The sequence below is a fragment of the Acomys minous genome (assembly GCF_964271855.1).
Source record: "Acomys minous genome assembly, chromosome: 11".
Lineage (NCBI taxonomy): Eukaryota > Metazoa > Chordata > Mammalia > Rodentia > Muridae > Acomys > Acomys minous.
Genome location: NC_140492.1, coordinates 33,382,975 through 33,406,730, shown reverse-complemented (window position 1 = coordinate 33,406,730; position 23,756 = coordinate 33,382,975). Strand labels below are relative to the sequence as shown.

The 23,756-nt window shown below is 35.6% G+C and overlaps 1 protein-coding gene across 2 annotated transcripts in view; it reads right to left on the bottom strand.

Moving 5' to 3' along the window:
- Positions 1-23,756, bottom strand: part of LOC311608536 (uncharacterized protein) — a 148,348-nt gene that overhangs the window by 16,790 nt on the left and 107,802 nt on the right. For both annotated transcript variants that reach the window (XM_084801063.1, XM_084801062.1), the window contains exon 4: positions 20,684-20,827. In XM_084801063.1, coding sequence (XP_084657189.1) covers positions 20,684-20,827 — 144 coding nt within the window. The remainder of the gene's footprint in view (positions 1-20,683; positions 20,828-23,756) is intronic.

Here is a 23,756-nt window from a genome sequence, read left to right as displayed (position 1 = left end):
AAAACCACAAATAAAGAACTTCATGATGCAATTCAAGAATTTTAAGACAAACAAACAAAGCTCAACCCAATATATGGCAAGAAATAATAAAAATGTAAATTATTGGAATAGAAGCAAAAATACAATTTAAAAAACTTAACAAATATAAGAATTGATTCTTTAAGAATAACAAGATCAACAGAAACCTGAACCCATTAGCCAAAAATTAATTCATCAAAGACATAACCTTATTTAGTAAAATCAGAAATGGGCGTGGTGGCACGCCCCATCATTCAGGAGGCTGAGACAGGCCAATCTTCTGAGTTCAAGTTCAGCCTGGTCTGCAAAGCAAGTCCAGGACAGACAGGGCTCTGTTACATGGAGAAATCCTATTCTGAGAATCAGGAAAAAAAATAGAATCAAGAAATATTAGAACAGATATCAATTAAACAAAAAATATTTCAAGAGGACACCTTAAAAACCTGAATGTTAAATTGAAAAATTCAAATGGATGAATTTCTAGACTTATCCAAATGGCTTGCCTTACTTTGCATTTCTATTGCTGTGATAAAACATCATGACCAAAATGAACTTGGTGAATAACGGCTGGTTTCATCTTACAGCTTGTGGACCACCATCTAACGGCTGGTTTCATCTTACAGCTTGTGGACCACCATCCAAGCAAGTTAGGGCAGAAACACAAAGCCAGAAAGTAGAAGTAAGTTATGCAGAGGCCATGAAAGAATGCTGCTTATGGCCTTGCTCTCCATGACCTGCTCACCCTGCTTTATTCTACAGCCTAGGACAAGCTGCCTAGAGGAAGCAGTCCCTGTAATGGGTTGGGTCCTACCACATCAATCATCACTCAAGAAAATATATCACAGGCTTGCCACTGGACAATTTGTTGGGAGGTACTTTCTCAATGAAGGTTCCTTCTTTTCAAATGAACCTAGCTTGTGTAAAGTTGCCATAAAATTAGCTAATATACCAGAAATGTAAAACCTAGAAGAGACCAACAAATAAGGAGTATAGAAAGTGCCAGAAAGCCTTTTTAACAAAAACAGCCCTGACCCAGTTGATTTCTGCATAGAATTTTGAAAAATACAACAATCAGTCTTAAATTATTAATAAAAATAGACACAGAAGGTTTGCTCCCAAACTCGTTCTATGAAGATAGTATTAACCTAATACCTAAACCAGGAAAATGTACAACAGAAAATTATGACTACAGACCAATATCTCTCATAAACAAAATGCAAAAATCCTGAACAACAAGAAAAACAACAACCAAATACAGGCATATATCAAGAAAATAATGCACCATCGTCTAGTTGGATTTATCCCAGAAATCCAGAAATGGTTCAAAATATGAAAAGCAATTGATGAAATAAATCATATAAATGGTCTAATAGAAGAAATATGGGATTATCTCAATGGATGAAGAAAAAAGCTTTTGACACATTTTGACATTCTCTCATGATAAAAAGTCCTAGATAGGACAAGAGGGACTATATCTCAATATAATAAAGGCTACAGATGGCAAACCAATGGCTAACATTATCTAGAAAGGAGAAAAACTTAAAGTGATAATATTAAAAACAAGAATAAAATACGACTGTACACAATAGCCAGTCCTTTTCAGTATTGTGCTCAAAACAGCAGCTGGAGCCTCAAGGCAAGAAGATGAAATTAAAATTCTACAAGTAAGAAATCAAAAAGTCATATTATCCATATCTTTAAAGTAAAATATTCAACATTCTATGAAACATGGAGGGAAATAACTAAATTTCTTTTTTATTCCTGTAAGATCTTTTATGACATCAAGTCTATACCTATTTAAGATAAGTGATTAATTACATCTTCTAAGTTTTAGATCCCTCAAATGTTGTGCTCATTATGTGTGTGGTTAATCACTTTTCTCAGATATATAAATATAAACAAAGTTGTATGTGTACCAGTTTTGAGGAGTGCATCGGCCATATTGGAAGATACTGACCATAGCACAAAATGTTTTTTTATTTTAACCACTTAATCTCCTTAAACAAGAAGGATAAACATTCTAGGCCTCAATTTTTTCATATATATAGCTAAGAAGATACATGTTATGATTTTGGGTGACTGATATAATATCTTCCAATTTCCAAGAATGTTTTATATAAATTAAAGAATGTTATCGAAACAAAGAAATCACAATTTTTTTTTCTGTTTTTAAAAATACGTTAATTTTCCATTCCAGTATATTGGTTGCTTTTTTTTTTTTAGAACACACACTGCAGATTTTGACAAAATATGTGACGGTTTTCCTTTTAAATTTCTTTAAATTAAAAACAAATCTTAGTAAAATACAATATTTTAATTCACATAATTAGGCCAACAGTGGCTTTCTACCCATGAAAAGTCCAAGAATCTAACTGATGTTCAGTCCATGATGCTGATCATCTCAGTCTTCAGTATTTGCTAGAATCCTGAAGAAGCAGGATTTGCTGACAGTGACGGAATGGATTTACCAGGGAATAAGTCCAAACAAGTTAAGAAAGCAAGCTCCTTCTACTTGCTTTCTTAACTACAAGCCATTTTATAGGCTTCCAGCAAAGTGTGTGGCCCAGACTAAAGGTGCATCATGCCACTTTAAAATCTCAGGAAGATTTAGAGTGAAATATATTTCCCAAGCTGGCATGGTGGCTCACCCCTGTAATCCCAGAACTCAGAGAGGCAGAGGCAGAAGGATCTCTGTGAGTTTGAGGCCAGCTTGGTCTACATAGCAAGCCTGCAACAGTGAAGGCTATGCAGACAAACTCTGTCTGGAAAAATAAAAAACCAAAACCAAAATAAAAAAATATTTTTCAAAACACTGTTCAATTCAATCTATACCTTTACTCTGAGAATGTTCATTCATGTTTTCTTAAGGAGGACCTGCTTACAAGGTAAAATTATCCTTATCTACCAACAGAAACAAGGATGGGCTTGAGAGCATAGAAGGCAGACACTGGCAACATGACCTCCAAGAAGATTCATCAAGTATGAAGTGAGGTCCAACTTCAGAAGCTAATGTGAGCACATGAGTGATATAAAATTAATGAAAATTCAAAGATGTGGAACTACAAATGCAGTGATTTTAAGTAATATGTTTTAGCTCTTGTTCTAAACTCCCACTTATAATTTATGACCTTTATTTAAACTGCTATGTAAATTATGGTTGTTATGAGTCTGGAGGTCATGCAAAGACTTACCATGATCATGAATCAATTTTAACAAGTAAGAGTTTGTATTAAATACTGGAGCCAGGTCTGCACCTGGGATTAAGGATTCTCAAAATGCAACCCCTATCTATATTTGCCCTGGGATTAAAAGAAGGAAACCAGAAGAGAATACCAGCATCTGTCTGGATCCTGCACTGGGTGGACTCTCTCAGAGGACATCTATGTTGGGCTAATATCCACTTATAAGTGATTATATACCAGGGATTTGCTGCTGGACTCTGCCAACTGGAGCACTGAGGGGGTATGGAAAAATGGGGGGATGGAAGAATCCAGAGGGTTCAGGATCCCAAAAGGAGACCATCAAGGCTGGCATATCTGGACCCAGGGGTGCCAGAACAATCTATTGCACCATCCAAAGGCAATGGATACAGTAAACCTTCACCCCCCTGTTCAGGTATAGCTCGTTCCCAATGCTTGAGGGAGAGTGGGGACTGCCTCTGACAGGAACTCTGGTGTCCTCGATTTGATCACTTCCCCTTGATGGGAAGGCCTAGCATCCCACAGAGGAAGAGAAAGCAGGCTATCCTGATGAGACTTGATATGCAGTGGCCATATAATGGTGGAGGAGATCCCCTTCTGTAAGATGCCTAGGAGAAAGGAATAGGTCAGAAGAGGGAGGGAGGATGGAAGTGAGAAGTTACAAGTGAGAGGATAACATTCAGAATGTAATATGAAAAAATTATAATAAATCAATTTTTTAAAAAAGAAAGAAGTGTAAAAATTATGGCTTTTGGGGGGAAGGGGTGAATTAGCTCAAATCCTATAATGCATGACTTTTACAATAGTCATCTTGTTGATTCCTCAGTTACCTTCTGCAAGCAAACACTGTTTTAATTTTTATTTATTATAATTTATGCATATTACCTCAAGATTTTTATCTTCTCACTTTCATGTCCCCATTCCCATCCTCTCTGAATCTCCATCCCTATTTCCCGCTCCTAGACCTCTGACAGAAGTGCCCTCCTCCCCCACCATCTGAACACAGACTATCAGATCTCATCCAAATAGTGTGCACCCTTTCCTGTGTGCTCCCATTGCAGTTTTATTTGCAGTACCCAGAGTCTGGAAACTATATGTCCCTCAATGGAAGAATGGATAAAGAAACTATGGTACATTTACACAGTGGATTTCTACTCAGCTATTAACAACAGGGAATCTTGAAATTTGTAGGCAAATGGACAGAACTAGAAAAGATTATCCTGAGTGAGGTAACCCAGACACAGAAAAATATGCATTGTATAAACTCACTTGCATGTAGATATTAGCCCAACAAAAATGTCCTCTGAGAGAATCTATCCATTGGGGGATCTAGACAGAAGGTGGGGCTCGCAGTTGAAATCTGGGCATTGAGAGTTGTTGGGATGGAAGGCCAGGATTATTTAGGAGCCCCACAGGGAGACCATCAAGGTAGGTGGATTTGGATCCAGGGGGCGGCTGCACAAAATGATGCACCAACCAAGGACAGTGCATGCAGAGGACGTAGACTACCTGCTCAGATATAGCCAATGAACAGTTCATTCTCCAAGGTTGTGTGTGTGGTGGGAGAGGGAACCAGGGACTGCCTCTGACATGAACTCTGGTGCCAGCAATCACTTTTTATAGAAGCAAAACTGGTGTTTAGTAGATAGTTTCCAGCACCCATTATTTGGCAAGAATGGGGATTAAACTTACCATGAGCAAGTTTTTTAAAAATCCACTCTCACATAACACATCCCTACAAAAGCTTCCCTCCCCCTTCTGCCCCAGATCCACTCCTTCTTGATTTCTCTTCAGAAAAGAGTAGGCCTTCCAGGGATATCTACCAAACACAGCACAACAAGATTTAATAAAACTAGGGACTAAGCCTCCTATCAAGGCTGGATGAGGAGACACAGTAGGAGGAAAAGGATCTTAAAAGCAGGAGAAAAAGTCAGAGACACTCACACTCTTAATCTTAGTAGGCCCACAAAAATGCCAAGCTCACAATCATAGCATATGCAGAGCACTCAGAGCAGACTCATGCAGGCTCCTTTATTGATGTGTCAGTTTTCATGAGTCCCTATGAGCCCTACTTAATTGATTATGTCAACCTTGTTCTTCTGTGTTCTTGAGCCTTTTAGCTCCTACAATTCTTTCCCCGCCCCTCTCTTTCTCTGAGCTCCAAGGGGAGAGGCCAATGAAGATGAACAGTTAAGGCTCTCTCTCTGTGTAAAGTTTGGATATGACTCTGTGCATCTGCTCCCATCAGCTGGTCGAAGAATTCTCTCCAGGGATGATTGGGCTAGTATATCATTAGGAATCATTTTTATTGTTTTTTTTTCTATACTAGGTATCTAGGCCCCCCATTCCTGGCCCTCTAGGCAGTATTGGGTATGGGCCTCAAATGAGAAAGTGGCCAATCAATAATTGGCACTTTCTTAAAATTAGCTCTTCAGGGAAGTTATCTATCTCGGACAAGTTCTCTTACAGGGTACATTTCACAAACTAGCCTCTTATAAGATGAAGCAATATTCTCGTAGATTCTCCAAGTACAAAACTGTCCAAAATTTGAACATGTTGTTCACTATCCAAAGGCTACTTTTTACAGATTTTAAAGGGAATAGAAGCTCCTTGTAATTTATCTCAGAAAGGATTTGAGGATGTCATTTATTATTGGTGCAGAAAGCAAAAAAAAAAAAAAATTGTATTTGTTGATGAAAATGTTAAAAGGTAAAACTGAATTTCAGCTACTTCATGTGATTTAAGCAGATGGTTTACTATTCTAATTATTTACACATGCTGCATAAAAAGAGAGCAAGAGCCTAAAACAAGAAGAAAACATATTAAAATAAAACTATAAAATTTCCCTAAGCCAAAATAAAAATGGGACCTTAGTAAAGATGCTTTCTCAAATATCACTATATCACATTTACAAAGGGTCTACAAAAAATCTCTACATAAAAAGGAGGTTTGGTTTATCTCTGCATAAATTAAACCACAAAACTTTAGTTAAGTGGAACCTTCTTTAGAGATCCCTGTAATTTATAGAATTTGTGTAGGCTAAGATCTTTATCACTTTTTCAAAAATAAAACAAAACAAAAAACTTATTAAGAAGTCTTTTGCCTGTTAGTTGGTGAAAGATTGGGGCTTAAACCATGTCTCTTCATTTGTAGAAATGGTTGACATAATTCAGGTAGCTCAGAAGACACCGAGTATGAAAAATGCACTGCTGGAGAGAGAATTGGCTTTACTTTTAGGATTAAATGTTTATTAGGGAAATGAGTAAATTAATATCTTTATAAGGGTGTAATGCATTTATCTTTTCAACCATTTTGTTTTCCACTACACTATTTGAAATGATTGATTACAAGCTGATTATTTACTATCCTTTCTGGTGATAGCAGTTGGTAAAATAGACATAATTTTCACACTGTATGCTGAAGTCACTGATATAATGAATTGAACACTGAAATCTTCTGTTTGTAAAACTGGAAAAGGTAAAAATCAAATGCACTCTAAAACTACTATGTCCCTCTTGTTAGTTATTTTAAACAAATGCACTTGAATTATTTTTCACAGCAGTAATCAAAACACCCACTGTCCTCCCCCACTATTTCCCCCTGATAACCTGTTAAAATAACACTGTCTACAATTATGGCATCATTTGTTATGCATGGTATGATAGAAGGCAAATACAAAGAGGTACTGTCATTACTTTTGTCCTTTGTTCTTTGGGGCCAGAATATTGCATACTTCTTTACTTTGACATTTATGGCTTTTAGATTGGTAATGGACTGGTTTGTATGGCTCATTATCCTGAATGATGATAATATTAGAGTGTGGAGCATCTATGTTTTCTTTTAAGAATAGCAAAGGCTCCATACAATTTAGCAAAGGTTATTACTAAACAATTACTGAGAATACAATTCATGTCTAATAGCACATCCAGTCCTAAAAAAGGATATCTACTACACTGTGTAAAATACTGGACTAGGCAACATTCAAATCATTATTTTGTTGCTAATGTATAAAAGTTTATTCTGGTAGAATCATAAATGAAAATTGTATGAAGTAACTTGACTTTAATGATGGCTAAATGAAAATTAAATTATTAAAGATTTGAAATTGTATTGATTCATAAAAATGTATATAGTAGTAAACTTTATTATCTTAAGCCCAAATTACTATATTCTATGTTAATTAACAGTGCTACTTTTCTAATTGTCCTTGTGATAATGTCCAGGTACTCAATGATAAAGTACAAGAGCCAAACATTACAAAGAAACAAGTGAGAACAAAGAAAATAATACTTTAAGCAGAAAGGTAAAAACAAAATTAACAATTAAAAAGTAATCTCTTGAAAAATAATATAGTACTGGCAAATAATTTTTAGAGAAAATTATAAAATATAATCTTTGGACACTTAAAATAAACTTCAATAATAGGAATTCAGAGAAACACCAGAGAGAAAAGTAATAAGCATTAAATTATTGGCATATTGCCAAGGGTTTATTATAGGACTAGGTACCTGATAGTAGCCGTCTTTTCATAAGGCAGAACCTGATTTACATACACTAGAATGTTGTCTATGTAGTCTTATGCTTTTTCTATGTAGTCTACATATCGACTGGAATGTGTCTATATGTAGTCTAACAGTATCTCCACAGAAGCATGAATAAATTAGAGAAAAGTGTCATTCCATATGATGAAACAAGTGAGGCCCTATTTTATTTAAGAACTAGAGCTTTGGGGCCAAAGTAATCGGCTCCCACAATAAAGTGTGAATAAGAAAAGCTAAGTATATAATGCTTCATATTCTGATATAAGTAATTTAATTATTTTTTATTAAAACTAGAAAAGTATACATCAAAAATATATGACAATGTATTGATCATTTTTAGACTTTATAATAGTATTTTAGGTAACTGATAAATATTCCTTTTGTGTCTCTCTCTTCAAAAGTATGCACCTATGCTCTGGTGCCACTTATTTTTAATTCTGAACATCTTTCTTGTCTCAAGGCTTAACTCTCATGCTTAAGCCTTTTGTGAAATAGCTTTATTAACACCTCTATCCAAAATAATTTCTTGTCAATATTTGTTCTGGAATATAGTATTATTTAAGTTGATTTGTTGATATAGAATTCTCTTTTATATTCAGCTAGGCAACTTGCTGTGTGTAATAATGTAATAAATTGACTTACTAACATCTGAGAGAACTGGAAAACAAATGAGTGAAAAAAGCAAAATCATTTATTTGAGTTCAACACATGCATTCTGAGTGTCGACAATATGCCAAGTATCATGACTACTGACAGTAGTAGTTTTCAATTGAGATATTTAACTATATGTGTTGTGAATGTCATGTTTTGTGTTTCAAGTATAATGTGTAATTATTTATTCAAAAGCATTTCTTTTTAATATTTTGAGTAGCTATTTTCAACTTCTATTTTGAAATGCTGATTTTTGATCCTTGTTATTTGGCAAAGTTTTATAATGGTTAAGACTCAAAGTACAAAAATATATATGGAAGGGACATTTTGTTAACATGACTTAATTACTATTGGACAAAATATTTAAGAAACAATAACAAAAGAAGTGGAGTATAAGTCATATGCCATATGGATAACACTGTGCTGTCCTGTCCCTGTGTGTTCAGCCAGTGTAAATAGTAAACATTCTTCATGACATGACTACCCAGTCAGTGCCCAGTGAAACATTATCTTAATGAAAAATACTCTGAATTGAACTTTCTGATGATTCTGCAGATAGTTACAATTCTCTCTCAGGGAAAAATATGAAGTGTCCAGAATTATGTTTGATGCACTTGTTTAAAATGAAATGAAATAATTAATAGACAAAATTAAAGAAATGATACATATCTTATGACATGCAGATAATTTTATTTATTTGTACACATATTTGTAGCATGCATAAAATGAGGAGATGTGTTAACTCATTTTTCAAAGGAGTTAAAACATAATGGACTTTCTTATGTTATCAGTTACTTCATAGTAAATTATTCTAAATTTTTTCTTTATTACATGGTTTCCTTTAGTCATAAATCTGAATGAAATTTCAAATAGATATAGAAGAGTACAACAACATGTCTGCTCTGGCAAGGGATCACATCCAATTATCTCCCAGGTCTATGTGATCAGGCTGAAAAACAAACATGCTCTGTATCACAGTATTATCTGGCTGGAGTACAAAAATGCCCTTATAACACACTTTTATTCCAAAACAATAAAGATAAGGTTACTTTATAAAAGCAGCCATATTTGAAAATGACTTCTCAAGTCTCTGATGGAGTTGAAGACCAGATAGTTTAGTTTTACAATTAAGCTTACTGGTTTAGTGGCTAAGATGGTTTTTTATGTCTAGATATATATTTTATGCTGATAAAGATGATAGATATTGATCTACATTCAGAATTTTAGATGCACCAAGATAGGAAAGATGCTTTCTTCAAGGTTGCCAAATACAAATAGCCATAACACGATGATGTAAAATTAATATAATTCCTGATTTTTTTAGGTTCTTCTTGCTATATGTAGTTTATTTTATGTATGTGTAATAATATTGATTTATATGTAAAAATAAAAAAATACTAAAAGATATAAACATAAAAAATAAGAAATGACATCTAATTGATGGGCAGAGAAAGTAAGTAATCAGAGAAAGGTTTGACAGAATGAAAAAGAGATAGGAAATGCCCATCTTAGTACAGGGCAGTAAAGAAGGGCTACTTAAAAGCAGCACAGTGAGAAAAGAAAAAGTTTTTTTTACTGAGAGATTATTGCCAGGACAATTTTTATAGGGACAGGTTGCTGAGAGAACAAGATAGACACAAGTGAAGACAGAATGAGCCAGAGAATAAGAAGGAGCCAGAAGATTAAACATGATGCCAGAATTAGTTTGAGGCCAGGCAGAGCAATACAGTCAGAAGCCAAGAGAAATCAGGTTGACACAGTCAGCTTCGAGAGGGCAGGCAGCTGAGTTGAAGCAGCAGCAATGGTTTAGAGAGCGCTAGAAAGGCTTGAGATCGGCTGTCATTTCATCCCCTCATCTATGGAAATAAAACCAACATTTACAAATAGTCATCTGCTTTAGGGCTTCTCATAAAGTGGTATTCAAGTTTTCTGCCAGGATGGGGTTTCATCAGAATTTCCCATGGAAAAAAATACTCTCTCGTTTCATTAGCATGACCACTGGTCAGCTTCACTTCATATTTATGGGTTCAAATGTTACATTTATTTCTAGATATGCCTGGAATATTATGTCATATGAGATAATCCAACATGGTTTGATGCATTAGAGTTGAAGCAGAAAAAAGGGAGGATCTCAAGATGGAAATAAAATTTCTAATTGCCGGTATTTCGGTCAGCTTTTTATCACTATAACTTAACCATTCAGTTGGGATATTTTCAAGAGATGAGATTTATTTAATTCGTGGTTTTGTGGGTTTGAGGACACAGTATTAGTACTTGCTCATCCTGGTGAGGAATTTTCATCTATGTGATACTATGAGCATGGCAATGACACTGGGTACTGTATCAAGTTAGTACATGTCAGCAGAGGAAGCAGGTATGAAACACATACCTTCTTGGATATTTTTTTAAAGCTCACTCTGAGAAAAACCCAATTGAGAAAAAGAACATTCTGGTATGGTACCTACCATGACCTAAGGAATTATTGTGGCGTCTTATCTCTTTAAGTTTCCCTCATTTTTCGTAATACCACCTCTCACACAAAGACACTTTAGCAGCCAGCTACAACTCATCGGAAACACTGGAAAAATGGACCTGAGAACAAATTCTTCAAAGGATTATATAACAAAAAATAATAAGAGTAAAGAAGTTTCCATATCTAGAGAGCACATTTTAAACACTCATTTTCACCTACAGTAAGCTTTGAAGATAAAGACTCATTTTCTGGATGCTGTGTCTGCCTAATGTTGACCTGTTTGCCTTGTTCTTACAATTGCTCTCCAGTGATAACATTTCAGTTTCTCTCAGCAACAGAAGTCAACATTTTATATGCTTTGTGATGTAGTTTTGCTCTATTTAAGCTGTTCTATTTTGTTCACTTTAATAGGAAGTGTGATCCTTTATGCTTCAAGATAAGATAGTGATCTGAAGGGAAAAGCACTTAAATCTCAGAGCACCTTACTAGCAATCCAGCCTGTCTGCTAGAAGAAAGAAGTGATGCTATTCATTATGTCATTGAAACTTCTTCTCTTCTTTGGCATTTACATCTAGCTATTGTCCTTTAAAAGGGCTCATACTTATCATGGATAAAGTGATATTAATTGGTAGTATAGTTTAGATTTTTTAATTTCATTATGTTAAAGGTTTAATCCCCATGATGCTATTATTGGAAACTGCAGTTGTTAAAAAGGTAGACTGGCCATTAAGGAATCATGCACTTAAACCAGGTTGTTGATGACCTGAACTCTTCTTTTCCAAGTCTCTGTTCTTTGTCCATAATGGAGAGGTTTTGTTAACCATGACTTATCTACCATGAAGTAATACCCTGAGGAAACCAGTGGATGAAAATGACTAAGGACCAAGACTTCTATGTTAGATGAAACAAAAACTTTTCTCTAACTAGTTCATAATGTGAAATAGATTTTTTTGCAGTAACAGAAGGATGGTTAATACAAACTGGGAGAAGAACTGGCACAATGGTGCTTTGCAGGCATGCAAAAAGGGGCAAGATGGAGGCCTTTAACAAGAGGTAATGGAGTGCCATGGAAATAAAATAAAAGAATGTGAATAGATGGCCAACAAGAGTTCAGTGAAAAGCCTTACAGGACAGACAGTGTGACAGGGCAAAGAAAACAAGAGCCAAGTCCAACCTTAATAATAACCCCAAGAAGATATAGATCCCAGCAACATGTACCATCCACTATGAGACTCTGCAGGCAACATATAAAGCCAGGCCAAGGAAATAACTATATGTGCTATCACCAGCAAAGCCATAGAGGTGAGCTCATATATATTTTCAGGTTCAGTTCTAGGGAGGTAAAATTGGGAGGATTAGAAGTTCAGCTGCATTCTACATTTAAAGCCAGCTTGGACTACTTGAGACCATATCTTAAGGAACAAAGCAAAAACAACAGCAAACAATAGTTAAGCTGTCTTTTTAATTCCATGGTCAACCAGGGCAGCGAGATGTAGACATGACAAGTTAATGAGTACATATATTCATAGGAACCATTTAGTAAAAATTATCTTTTTTTTCTGTTTTGTTTCCACACTGGAAGTTTTATAATTGTTTCCCTCTCTTTTTTTCCTGCTTAACATTATATCCAACTATTCTATTATTTTATTATATTGTTACATAATCAGCATAAAATAACATATGACCCAAGACTAGCTGTGGGTGCCCACAGTCTACTTTCTACTACACTTTGGATATTTATATAGCAGCACAGGTATTTAACGTTTGTATAACTGGGATTTCCTTAATCCCTCATTATTTCTATTCTTTTCTGATTCAGCATATACATTCCATGCCTGACTCACTATTGAGTGGAATTATAAATTTGTATTTGGGGTTATGGATGTTGTTTATGTTAAAATTGTTATAAACCTCTTGGAGACAGAATGGATTTCTCTAACGTGAACCATATAGATACTTGTGTTAAAGGAACAGTGTCCAGAAAGGTATCACTGGCAAGAAGTGGAACCATGCAATTGAGGGATTGGGAGACCTCACCTATTTTTCTCGTTCTTTAGTCTTTTGTCATGAGTTAAGCAAGCAAACAAACAAATACCAACATGAAACATTACCTCATCTAAAGCTCTGGAGTCAGCTGGTCCTGGACTGAGAGCTCTAACCTTTGCCATTTAGAGGTTGATTATTTCAGGGTTTTGTCTGAGTAATAGAGAACTTACTAAAAGACAAGCAGATAAAGAACTTTAAAAATAGGAACTATTTGAACTTTCCTAATTCATAAGTGAGAACTATCAAGAAGTGAGCTGAGACAGACAGATCCTTGTAGGAGCCAGAACATATTGACTCTACTGAATTTTTCAGTACTTATGGAAGTTTTCACAGAAGGTCTTGTTAACTCGTTGCTATTAAATATAGAGCCAAGCATGGAGGAAAGGGGTGTGTCTGTGTGTGTGTGTGTGTGTTGTAAATTTACAGGTGTATTAAAATGAAATTTTCTTTCTTTCTGTCTTTCTCTATTTCTTTCTTTCTTTTGGCATGAGGATGTTGAACATGGTTTCTCTGTGCAATTCTAGCTGTCTTGGACTTGCTTTGTAGACCATGCTGTCCTAAAACTCAGAGATTGTCCTGCCTCTGCCTCCCAAGTGCTGGGATTACAGACATGTGCCACTGCATCTTGCTGTTTATTTCTATAGTCACACTGAAAATCATTTTCTTTATTTTTAGTTATAAATCTGCTCCATTTAAATCATATGTATATGTGAACACATACATACACACATATATGAGCTAAATACACATGTGTAACATATGTGTAATATCTAAAATACCTTACTAATTAAAGCTAAAAATACTGAAAATCATGGAACATGTAAAACAGCTACAGATCCTGTTCATGATAAGGTCAGAAATGTCTCATTTTTAGATATATTTATTTGTTCTATCTGCTGCAACAGTCATCAAATTCCTTCAAATTTTAACAAACTTGCTACTCAGTTTTCCGAAGATTCCTTCTTGTCTATAGAAAATAAAGGCAACAAAAAGTTTCCAAAGATCCTTGCCATGGCTAAATTCATGATTCCTATTCATATCTACCTCAAACCAGCTGCTCCAGTATGTTCCTTTCCCCGATGTCCCTGCTTACCCTCTTCCATCATAACATCTTCATCTCTTCATATACAATTGATCTGCCTATTTTTCAGCACTCTTTATAATTCAAATTAAGTATCTGAATTTAGAAGGCTTTCTTATTGTCATCTCTTACATTCCCTCTTTTTTTCATTTCTCTTAAGATAAAATCCAAACTAATCCATTGCAATTATAGAAGAAAATTTATCTGTTTATTTTCTTCCTTGAACACTTTCTTCAACAGTTACTAATACAGACCATGGCATTAGTTTTCAGTCAAAACTCTTATCACATTATCTGGTTCATCTAATTATCTGAGACTTAAGTAATGAACTAGCAATGAAAGAGTATTCCCATGAATAAATGATAAGTAGAAAATGAAAATACATATACTTTATAATTCACAGATAGACAATAGTCATTGATTGACAGCATCTAAAAATAAACTTCATGGCATTAATTAAGATTTTATCTATAATTACAACGTATTTTATTATCTTTTTCTCTTTCAAAGTGTTTCATTGTAGGAGGTTGAGTATGTATCAATGCAAATAGATTAACATACCGTTAGTGATATGTGAGCACATCCATTTAAATTAAATAATAGGAAATAAAAATGAGCTATGCATTTGCACAGCATCAGAAAATCTGCTTTACTATGGATGTTAAATGTTTTGTGCTTCAAAATGTACTTTGTTTTTCTTAGCTTTTCTCCTAGAAATGTGGTTACTTTGGATATTTATTTAATTTCATTTATATAGTTTTCCTCTTATGATTAAACCTTTTTAATGAAAATTTCTGGTAGCTATTTTTAATACTGATTCTACATTTTAAAAATTAAAACAGTGTTGTACCTTCTCTCTGTTACTCATTGATAGAGTGCCTTGTGATAGACACATGTGAATTGTCTAAATTTTTCTCAGAAATATAAACAACATTATAAATGCCATATCATCATATAATAACAATGGGAAGTTTTTTTTCAAGATCTGCACAAAACTCAATTTCAAGTGGATCACAGACCTCTACATAAGACCAGATACATTACGTCTACTAGGAGAGAAAGTGGGGAACTGCCTTGAAATCACTGGCACAGGAAGCAACTTCCTGAATGGAACACCAACAGTCCAGGCTCTAAAATCAACAATTAGTACATGGCACCTCTTCAAACTGAAAAGCTTCTGCAAAACTAAGGACACTGTCACTAGAGTGAAATGGAAGTCTACAGATTAGGAGAGTTTCACCAATCCTACATCTGACAAATGGCTAATATCTAAAATATATAAAGAATTCAAACATTAAATATCACCAAACAAAATGATTCAATTAAAAATTGGGAGATGGAGCTAAACAGAGAATTTTCAACAGAAGAATTGTGAAAAGCCAGGGAGCATGCAAAGAAATGTTCAGCATCCTTAGTCATCAAGGAAATGCAAATCCAAAGGACTCTGAGATTCCGCCTTTCACTCATCAGAATGGCTAACATCAAAAACTCAAGTGACATCACATGCTGGCTAGGATGTGGAGAAAGACGAACACTCTTCTATTGCTGGTGGGAGTACAAACTTGTGCAACCACTTTGGAAATCAATCTGGTGCTGTCTCAGAAAATTCGTAGTAATTCTATTTAAAGCCCAGCTATACCAATCCTAGGTATATATCCAAAAGTAGCTCCACCATACAAGTACACTTGCCCAACTATGTTCATAGCAGCTTTACTCATAGTAACCAGAATCTGGAAACAATCTAGATGTCCCACAACTGAAGAATGTACTACTCACCTATTAAAAACAAGCAAAAAAGAAAAAAGAAAAGAAAAGAAAGAAAGAAATTTGCAGGCAAATGGATGGAACTAGAAAAGGTCATCCTGAGTGAGGTAACCCAGACACAGGAAGACACACATGGTATATACTCAATTATAAGTGAATTTTAGGCATGTAGTCCTGGATAACCATACTACAATGTACAGACCCAAAGCAGGTAAGTCACAAGGAGGACCCAGGGGATGGTGTTTAAATCTCACTAGAAAGGGGAAAGTGAATGACAGAGATAGTGATAGAAGAGAAATAACAAGGTAGGAAAGGGAGCACAGAGAGATTTGGTGGGGAAGAGCAGAGATGGGGAGGAGGAAGGACAAAAGACCTGTAGAGACAAGAGAAACTCTGGGTAGGGGCATCTCTATGACAAACTGGAAATGTAAGTCATTATAGGTTCCCAGGGAATATGAGAAGGACTCTATCAGAGGCAGCTAGTAGCATGGGCCATAGAGATTGAAGAGGACACCCTATAACTAGACAAGTCTCCTAGTAGAGAAAGGGGAATGCCAATCCATCCACAAAATATTTGACCCAAATTTCACCATGTCTACAAGATGTGCAGGAATAAATATAGATCAGATATAGATGAGATTTGGGGAAGGTCCAACCAATGCCCAGCACAACCCAAGAACCATGCATGGGAAGGAAACAACCCCTGACATTATTAATGATACTTTGTTATGCCTAAAATTAGGAGTAAAGCCTCTCTCAGGGGCTTCAACTATCAACACCTCAAAACAGATGCTGAGACTCAGAGCCAAACATTGAACTATGAATAAGGAGCCTTATGGAAAAGTGAGGGGAAGGAGAAAAGGACTTGGATATGACAGGAGTTCTCTTGGAATACCAAAAGAACCAACTAACTAGGGCCCAGAAGGGCCTGGTGAGACTGAAGCACTAACCAAGGGACCTTGCATGGACTAGACCTGTGCCCCCTACAAAATGTAGCTGGTTACTAGATCAAGATTCATGTGGGTCTCCTAGTAAGGGGAATTGGGTCTATCTCTGACATGGACTCTCTTGACAGCTTTTTAATCACTCCTCCCTAGCAGGACTGCCTTCTCAGGCCACAGGGGAAGAGAACACACTCAGTCCTCATAGGACTTGATGAGCGGGGGTGGATGGGAAGAGGGGTCTCCTCTCTTCTGAGGAATAGGACAGGGAGATGTCGGAGAGGGATGGAGGGTGGGAATTAAAATGTGAGTAGGGATGGGGCTATGACCAGTTTGTAAAGTGAATGAATGAGTAATTTGTTTTTAATTTTAAAAGTTGGAATCACATGAGATGTTTTTTATTCATCATAAATTAATACTATGTTTTTGTACTTAGAAAATGACTGATAAGCTAAACATCTTATCATTTTTCATTATATAATTATGCACCGGAGATTGCATGATATTGCACGTTGTAGTATAAAATTGAACTATTTTAAATACAACAACTACACCCTACAGGGCCTTCTTTATTTTTCTATAATGAGTGAGTTCTCATTACTTTGAGTATGAGGAATCTTCTTGTGCGAAGCCTTGTCTTCACATAATTTTGTTAGAATGCATCTGGCCACACAGTCTTTCTTGATGGATCCTGTTACTTAATTCTGAACTGAGTAGCAGATTAAAAGAACTGTGTTTACAAATTATAAGTAGAACTCAGGATTCATTCTATATTAAGAAGTGTTGAGGCACAAGGTACCTTGGAAGATGAGAACTATATATTTTCTGAAAGGATCTGAAAATTAATTATAATAAATAAGATGCTTCCAAAAAATAAAGTGCTGTCATTCACATTGAAAGAAAGTAAAGAAGGAAAAGTACTTTCATTTTAATCATGTTTTTCAATAAGACAACTTGAAATCATATTTTGACTAAGTATTTCAATACGCCACAAAATTGATATCAACCAATAATAATGATAAATGAAACAAATAGAACATACTAATAAATGTGTGTTCTCACAGACGTTTTGGAATTAATAATAAATTCATAGGATAAATGTGATGGGATTTCTTATATATTTTATTGGGTTAAAATAAATATTACTAAAATGAGCATTACCGATTTTCATAATTAACATTGATGTCCCTGTCATAGTCTTGTCGTTTAAGTAATATTTCTATATTCTTACCATAGCTCAGAAATAATGATGGAAATTTGCATACACTGCTTCACTTGAGAAGAGAAAAACACTCTGAGAGAGAGCTAAGTGGAACTGGGATGTAACAGAACTATAACAATTCTGTAGAAAAGCTTTTTCATAAGATGGGAATCTTTAAATGTAGAAAATGTCTTCTGATTCTTCTGGATTACTTGGGAGCATAGTCAAAAATATTTCTTTATTGGTGTATTTTACTGATTTTTCAGTTCAATTTTGAAATCAGAGGAAAATTAATGCATAACCAGTATGTCAATTAATTCCAAATAGATTATTTTGGGTTTATTAAGAGTGAACTTTAAATATGGACAATTTAAGTAAATATAATATTTTCTATAATGCACAGGGACCTCACCCAAGCCACTGGAATCCTTAAGAAAAAGAACTGATTCTTCAAGTAAGATTCCCAGTAGACCCTTTGTTCTCATTTTACCAGTAGCTCTTCTCATTTTTAGTCCTGCTGGTCTACTAGACATGGAGATATGTCTTTAACTTTATAAACTCTCCCTCTCCTTCTCCCTCTCCCTCTCCCTCTCCCTCTCCCTCTTCCTCTCCCTCCCTCTCTCTCTCTCTCTCTCTCTCTCTCTCTCTCTCTCTCTCTCTCTCTCTCTAAAGATGATATATAGCTATTAGTCAGATTATGTTCTCAGCACACCTAGACTGGAAGAGATCAGTATATAACAAATAACAGAAAAATTATGGCAGTGATTATTTTTAGATAATTTATGTTTTTCTTCATTTCTAACTGTACTTTTAAACTTATGTTATATCCCCAATAAGTGTTCCAACATTTAAAAAAAATGGGATTTCTTGCAAGGATATTTCAGTCTTCTTTTCTTTTATTATGGTAGGCTTTTCATTACAACTCTGCTGAAAATACAGTTTTACAATTAAATTAAATGGGAGAATATGATATAAGACAGGGATTCAATTGAAATATAGCTGAAATTTTATTTTAATTATTCTCTTTATTGGTTTCCTAAAGCCTGAAATGTGTATTTTTTTATTCCTTTTGTTGTCAATAGTCACATTAAAGATTTTTATTGAATTTTTTAAAGTTTTATTTTAGAGACTTCAAACACATTATATATATATATACACACAGACTGTACCTAACAGAATCAGTGGGTATAAACCACCCATAATGCTCATGCCCAGCAATAAATGGCTTATACAAATGAATTCAGCGTTACTCTAGCAAGTTTTGCTTTTGGTTTTGTCTCATAATACTTGATCTTCATGTTATTCCTTTAATTTCTTACCCCACAGGTATTTTGATTATATGTTATGGTTTCAAATTTTACATTTTAAGGGATTTCTGCATGTTCAAATGTGTGTCTCTATGATTATGAAAGCAATAGGAGATATGGATTTGGTTTTATGGATGTGAGGAGCTGAGTGAGAGAGAACCACAATCAGTATATTTTATTAAGAAAATTAAATAAAACAATTAAAAGAAAAATGGAGCCTTTTGTGCTTTGAAAACATAAAATTTTTATATTTAATTGTTATTTATTGTACAGAGAATAAAAAACATTATTCATTTTTTAAGGGAGCAGAACATTCCCACAAATTTCAACTTTCTCTGTAGTTTCAATTTTTCAAATTTGTTAACCTGGAAAAATAAGATAAATCGCCTTAATTTTGTTCTATATCCATTTGCATTACATGTTAAATACATTGATGTATGACTGTATATTCTGTCATATTCATCTAGAAAACAACAGGAAAAATTAGATAACCACTGACACAGTGAAGTGACAGAATTAAAGTGTTTGTATTACAGAAACCAAATGAGGTGAGGGAAGCTACCAGTAAAAAATAATAAATAATCTCCCAAGTAAAAAATATGCAAACAGACGTGGAATTTTCTAAATGAGAAGGCAGGACATGTAAAATTTGTCCATTTCCCAAATCTATGTATATATCGTGGATGTTGCATACATTTTTAAATTGATAGCACAAAAGTCCCCTATTTCTCCCTTCACTTGATTATTTCATTTCTCAAATACAAATAAAAATAAAGTCCCATAACAGTACCACAAAATCCTTTGTTACTACAAATAACAATGCAGAGATAAAAATTATCATTTCAAATTAGATCCTTATGAACATTTTTCTGAGTTTGGCAAAGAAAAGCTACTTTTCTTCATAGTTGTAAACTCAGTTGCATGAAGCTAATTCTCAATGTAATTTCTGTCCCTGACAAATGTAGAAAACAGTCAGGTTACAAGAAAGAGCTATAGAAAATGTGTACAGATGGATATGACAATATATTTTTCTCCTTACACAGTGGCATAGTTTTCAATACATTTAAAATAAATGAGATACTCACTATATCCACAATTCATTTTAATCATGATCTTAAAATATGTGCGTTTTAAAATTTCATTAAACTGCAGAATAATATCCCTGCCTTCACTTCTACATCTTAGACTTGAGTCATCTAAGGATATAATATTTAACTTTACATAAATTCAACTTTTATTTTGAGAATATCAAACATTAATACAGTGTACTTCACCATCTTTTCCCCCTTCTTTCAAGATGCACTTGCTGGTTTTGTGTGTGAACACAAAAGTTAGAATCACCAGAGAGCAAGGAGGCTCAGTTGAGAAAATGGCTACATGAGATCCAGCAGTCAGGCATTTTTCTCAATTAGTGATAAACCCACCAATACTTGGAGAACTCCCTACCCAAGGACCGATACCTGACTGAGATGATCCGCAACAGGTGACGACATCTGTGGATTGGTGGTCTTGGGTTCTATTGTTATGGGTTCAGGAATAGTCACACACTGACCAATTGGCACCAGGCTCAGACTGATGGAAGTGTTTTGCACTCTGAAAAAAGACTGACCAGTAAAGGACATAATTAGACTCATGAGCCAAACTGTGATGCTGGTACATTTCTAAGGCAGTTCTTTTTTTAGATAAGAAAAACATTAACTAAGTAACATCCAGGTAACCAAGCGGGAAGAAAGGTGGGGGGCAAGCATTACGTCATTTTTAGTAGCTAAACATAATCAATTTTGTTTTGAGTATATAGCTAGACAAAGCATTTTATGCTGATTGGCTAGGATATAAGCTTGGGCACTTTCCAGTTCCCCACCATTCAAGGACAAATCAACATGGCAAGGTATTGTGGTTTTCTTTAAGTAGAACATACATCATTAATTTAACAGAACATACAAGTACTGAATTGTAAATAAAAGGTTATTCAAGTTATCAGGCAGGTAGAGCCTGAAAACCTAAACTTAATTTCACCTTATGATCAAAATGGAGACTTAAAAACAAAATGGCTTCTGTCATGCTAAAGACAAAGCAGGTGTTAACAGAAGTGCTACAGTTTTAAGCAGGTTATAGCACTACAATAAAGGAGGTTGAGCAAGCCAGGGGAAGCAAGCAGCACCTTCCATTGCATTTGCACCAGATACTGCCTATAGATTCCAGACCTACTTAAGTTCCTGTCCTGGCATTCTCCAATAATGGATTACGATCTGGAAGTATAAGCTGAATAAACCCTTTCCTCCTCAGCTTGCCTTTTGATCACGAAATTTTGTTGCAGAAATAGAAACCCTACGACACTTTTTGGTTGGTTGGTTGGTTGGTTGGTTGGTTGGCTGGTTGGTTGGTTGGTTGGTTCATTGGATGGTTTTTTGTGTAGCCTTTGCTATCCTGGACTCAATTTGTAGACCAGGATGTGCCCAGACTCAGAGATCCAACTGTTTTTGCCTTCCTGAGTGCTGAAAGAAAAAGCTTTGTGCCACCATGCCAGGTTAATTAAGACACTGTTATAAAGAGCATTTTGATTTAACAGAGCAAGTTGAGAAAGTAATGGATTAAAGGGGCACCAGGAAGTGGAACAAAGCTAAATCCTATGTTAGAAGATAAACAGATTAAAGATATTAAATGGAATTAAGGGAGTGATGATTTCAGGCCAAAGCCTACGCAGCTAAACCTCCACATTGTGAAGAAAGAATTAAAGAAAACCAATTTTGGTATTACACAGCTTTAATCCCAGCACTCAGAAATCGGAGGCATGAAGATCTGTGAGTTCAAGAATAGGCTGAAAAGCAAGATCCAGGCCAGTCAAGCTTAGGCAATGAAGGAAATCATCTAAAACAGAAAGCTGATGAAGACATAATAGAACAAGGGGACCATGTTCTAGTCTCAGGAAGCAGCACACTTTGCAGCTTTGGGTGCATGGTTCTGTCTTTAGAGTCAATAATAGAAGGAAGTAGTTATGTAATCTCCTCCCATGACTGAGGAGACTTATGGAGGCCAGGGATGTGGTAGGTGTGTCCCTGAATGGAGGCCTAGAAAGAAGGGGTTATGCAATCTCCTTCCATGACTGAGCAAAGTCACTAAGGCCAGGCATGCGGTAGGTGTGTCCCTGCATCGAGGCACAAAGAAGTCACTGTGTGAAGCTGGGAAGGTGAAGCCTGGATTGCCTTGGGGATCCAATGAAGGTAGAGATGCCACAACCTTGGTATACCTACCAAGGAATGCTGCTAACAAGGAGTGGAACCGACCCAAAAGAACGAAGTGTGGTCAACACAGCTGAAAAGAGCTGGAGATCTGACACAGAGATGCAGAGTTTGGAGGTTGCCCAGCTGGCTTTGTTCTTGCTTTGGTCCAGTATTTCTTCACTATGCTGCCTTTCTTCCTTTTTGGAATGGAGATGTGTATTCTGTGCCATTATATGTAGGAAGTGTGCTTTTTATTTTTATTTTACAGGGGATTACAGTGAAAATGTTGAATGAATCTGAGGAGAGACTTTGAACTTTTAAACTTTGTTGAAGCTTTGTGATAGACTACAGGGACTTTTGAAGTTGGACTACATGCATTTCGCATTATCTTATGGCTACAAGCTTATGGGAGCCAGGGAGTAGAAGGATGTGGTTATAATAAGTATGGCACCCCATAGACTCATATGTTAAATGCTTGGCCCATAGGAGTTATGGCCTTGTTGGAGTAGGTGTGACCTTGTCGAAGGAAGTGTGTCAAGGTGGAGGGAATGTTTTTCAGTTATATATGCTCAAGTTATAGCCACTGTGACACACTGTCACATCCTTGCTGCCTACAGATCAAGACGTAAGACTCCAGCACCATGTCTGCCTGGGCACTGTCGTGCTTCCTACCATGATGATAATAGACTACACGTCTGAAGCTGTAAACCAGCTTCAACTAAATGTTTTCCTTTATAAGAGATGCCAGGGTCATGGTATCTCTTTACAGGAATGTAATCCTAATTAAGACACCAGCTCAAACTCTCCCTTGAGTTCTTAACCATATTCCCCTCTCTTCCCTCTCCAATTCATGTATTTTCTCTTTATAGATGATAGATAGATAGATAGATAGATAGATAGATAGATAGACATAGGAGATAGTGGTAGATAGATTTTTTTCACATTTCTTTTCTTTTCCTTTTTTTTTTTTTTTTGGTTTTTCGAGACAGGGTTTCTCTATGTAGCCTTGGCCATCCTGGACTCACTTTGTAGACCAGGCTGGCCTCGAACTCACAGCGATCCGCCTGCCTCTGCCTCCCGAGTGCTGGGATTAAAGGCATGCGCCACCACGCCCGGCTTTTTCACATTTCTTATACGGCATCCCTAGGACTCGTTTATAGGAGTTTTACTGTAGATATCGTATTTGGGGAGTGACCACAGTCATTATCTGCAAGGTGATGACTTGTTCTCTGTCATGGCATTGTTAATTACAAAAGGAAACTTGGTTTTTCCCAGTGCTGGTGCTTTGCTGATTACTTGAGTTCCAATTCCT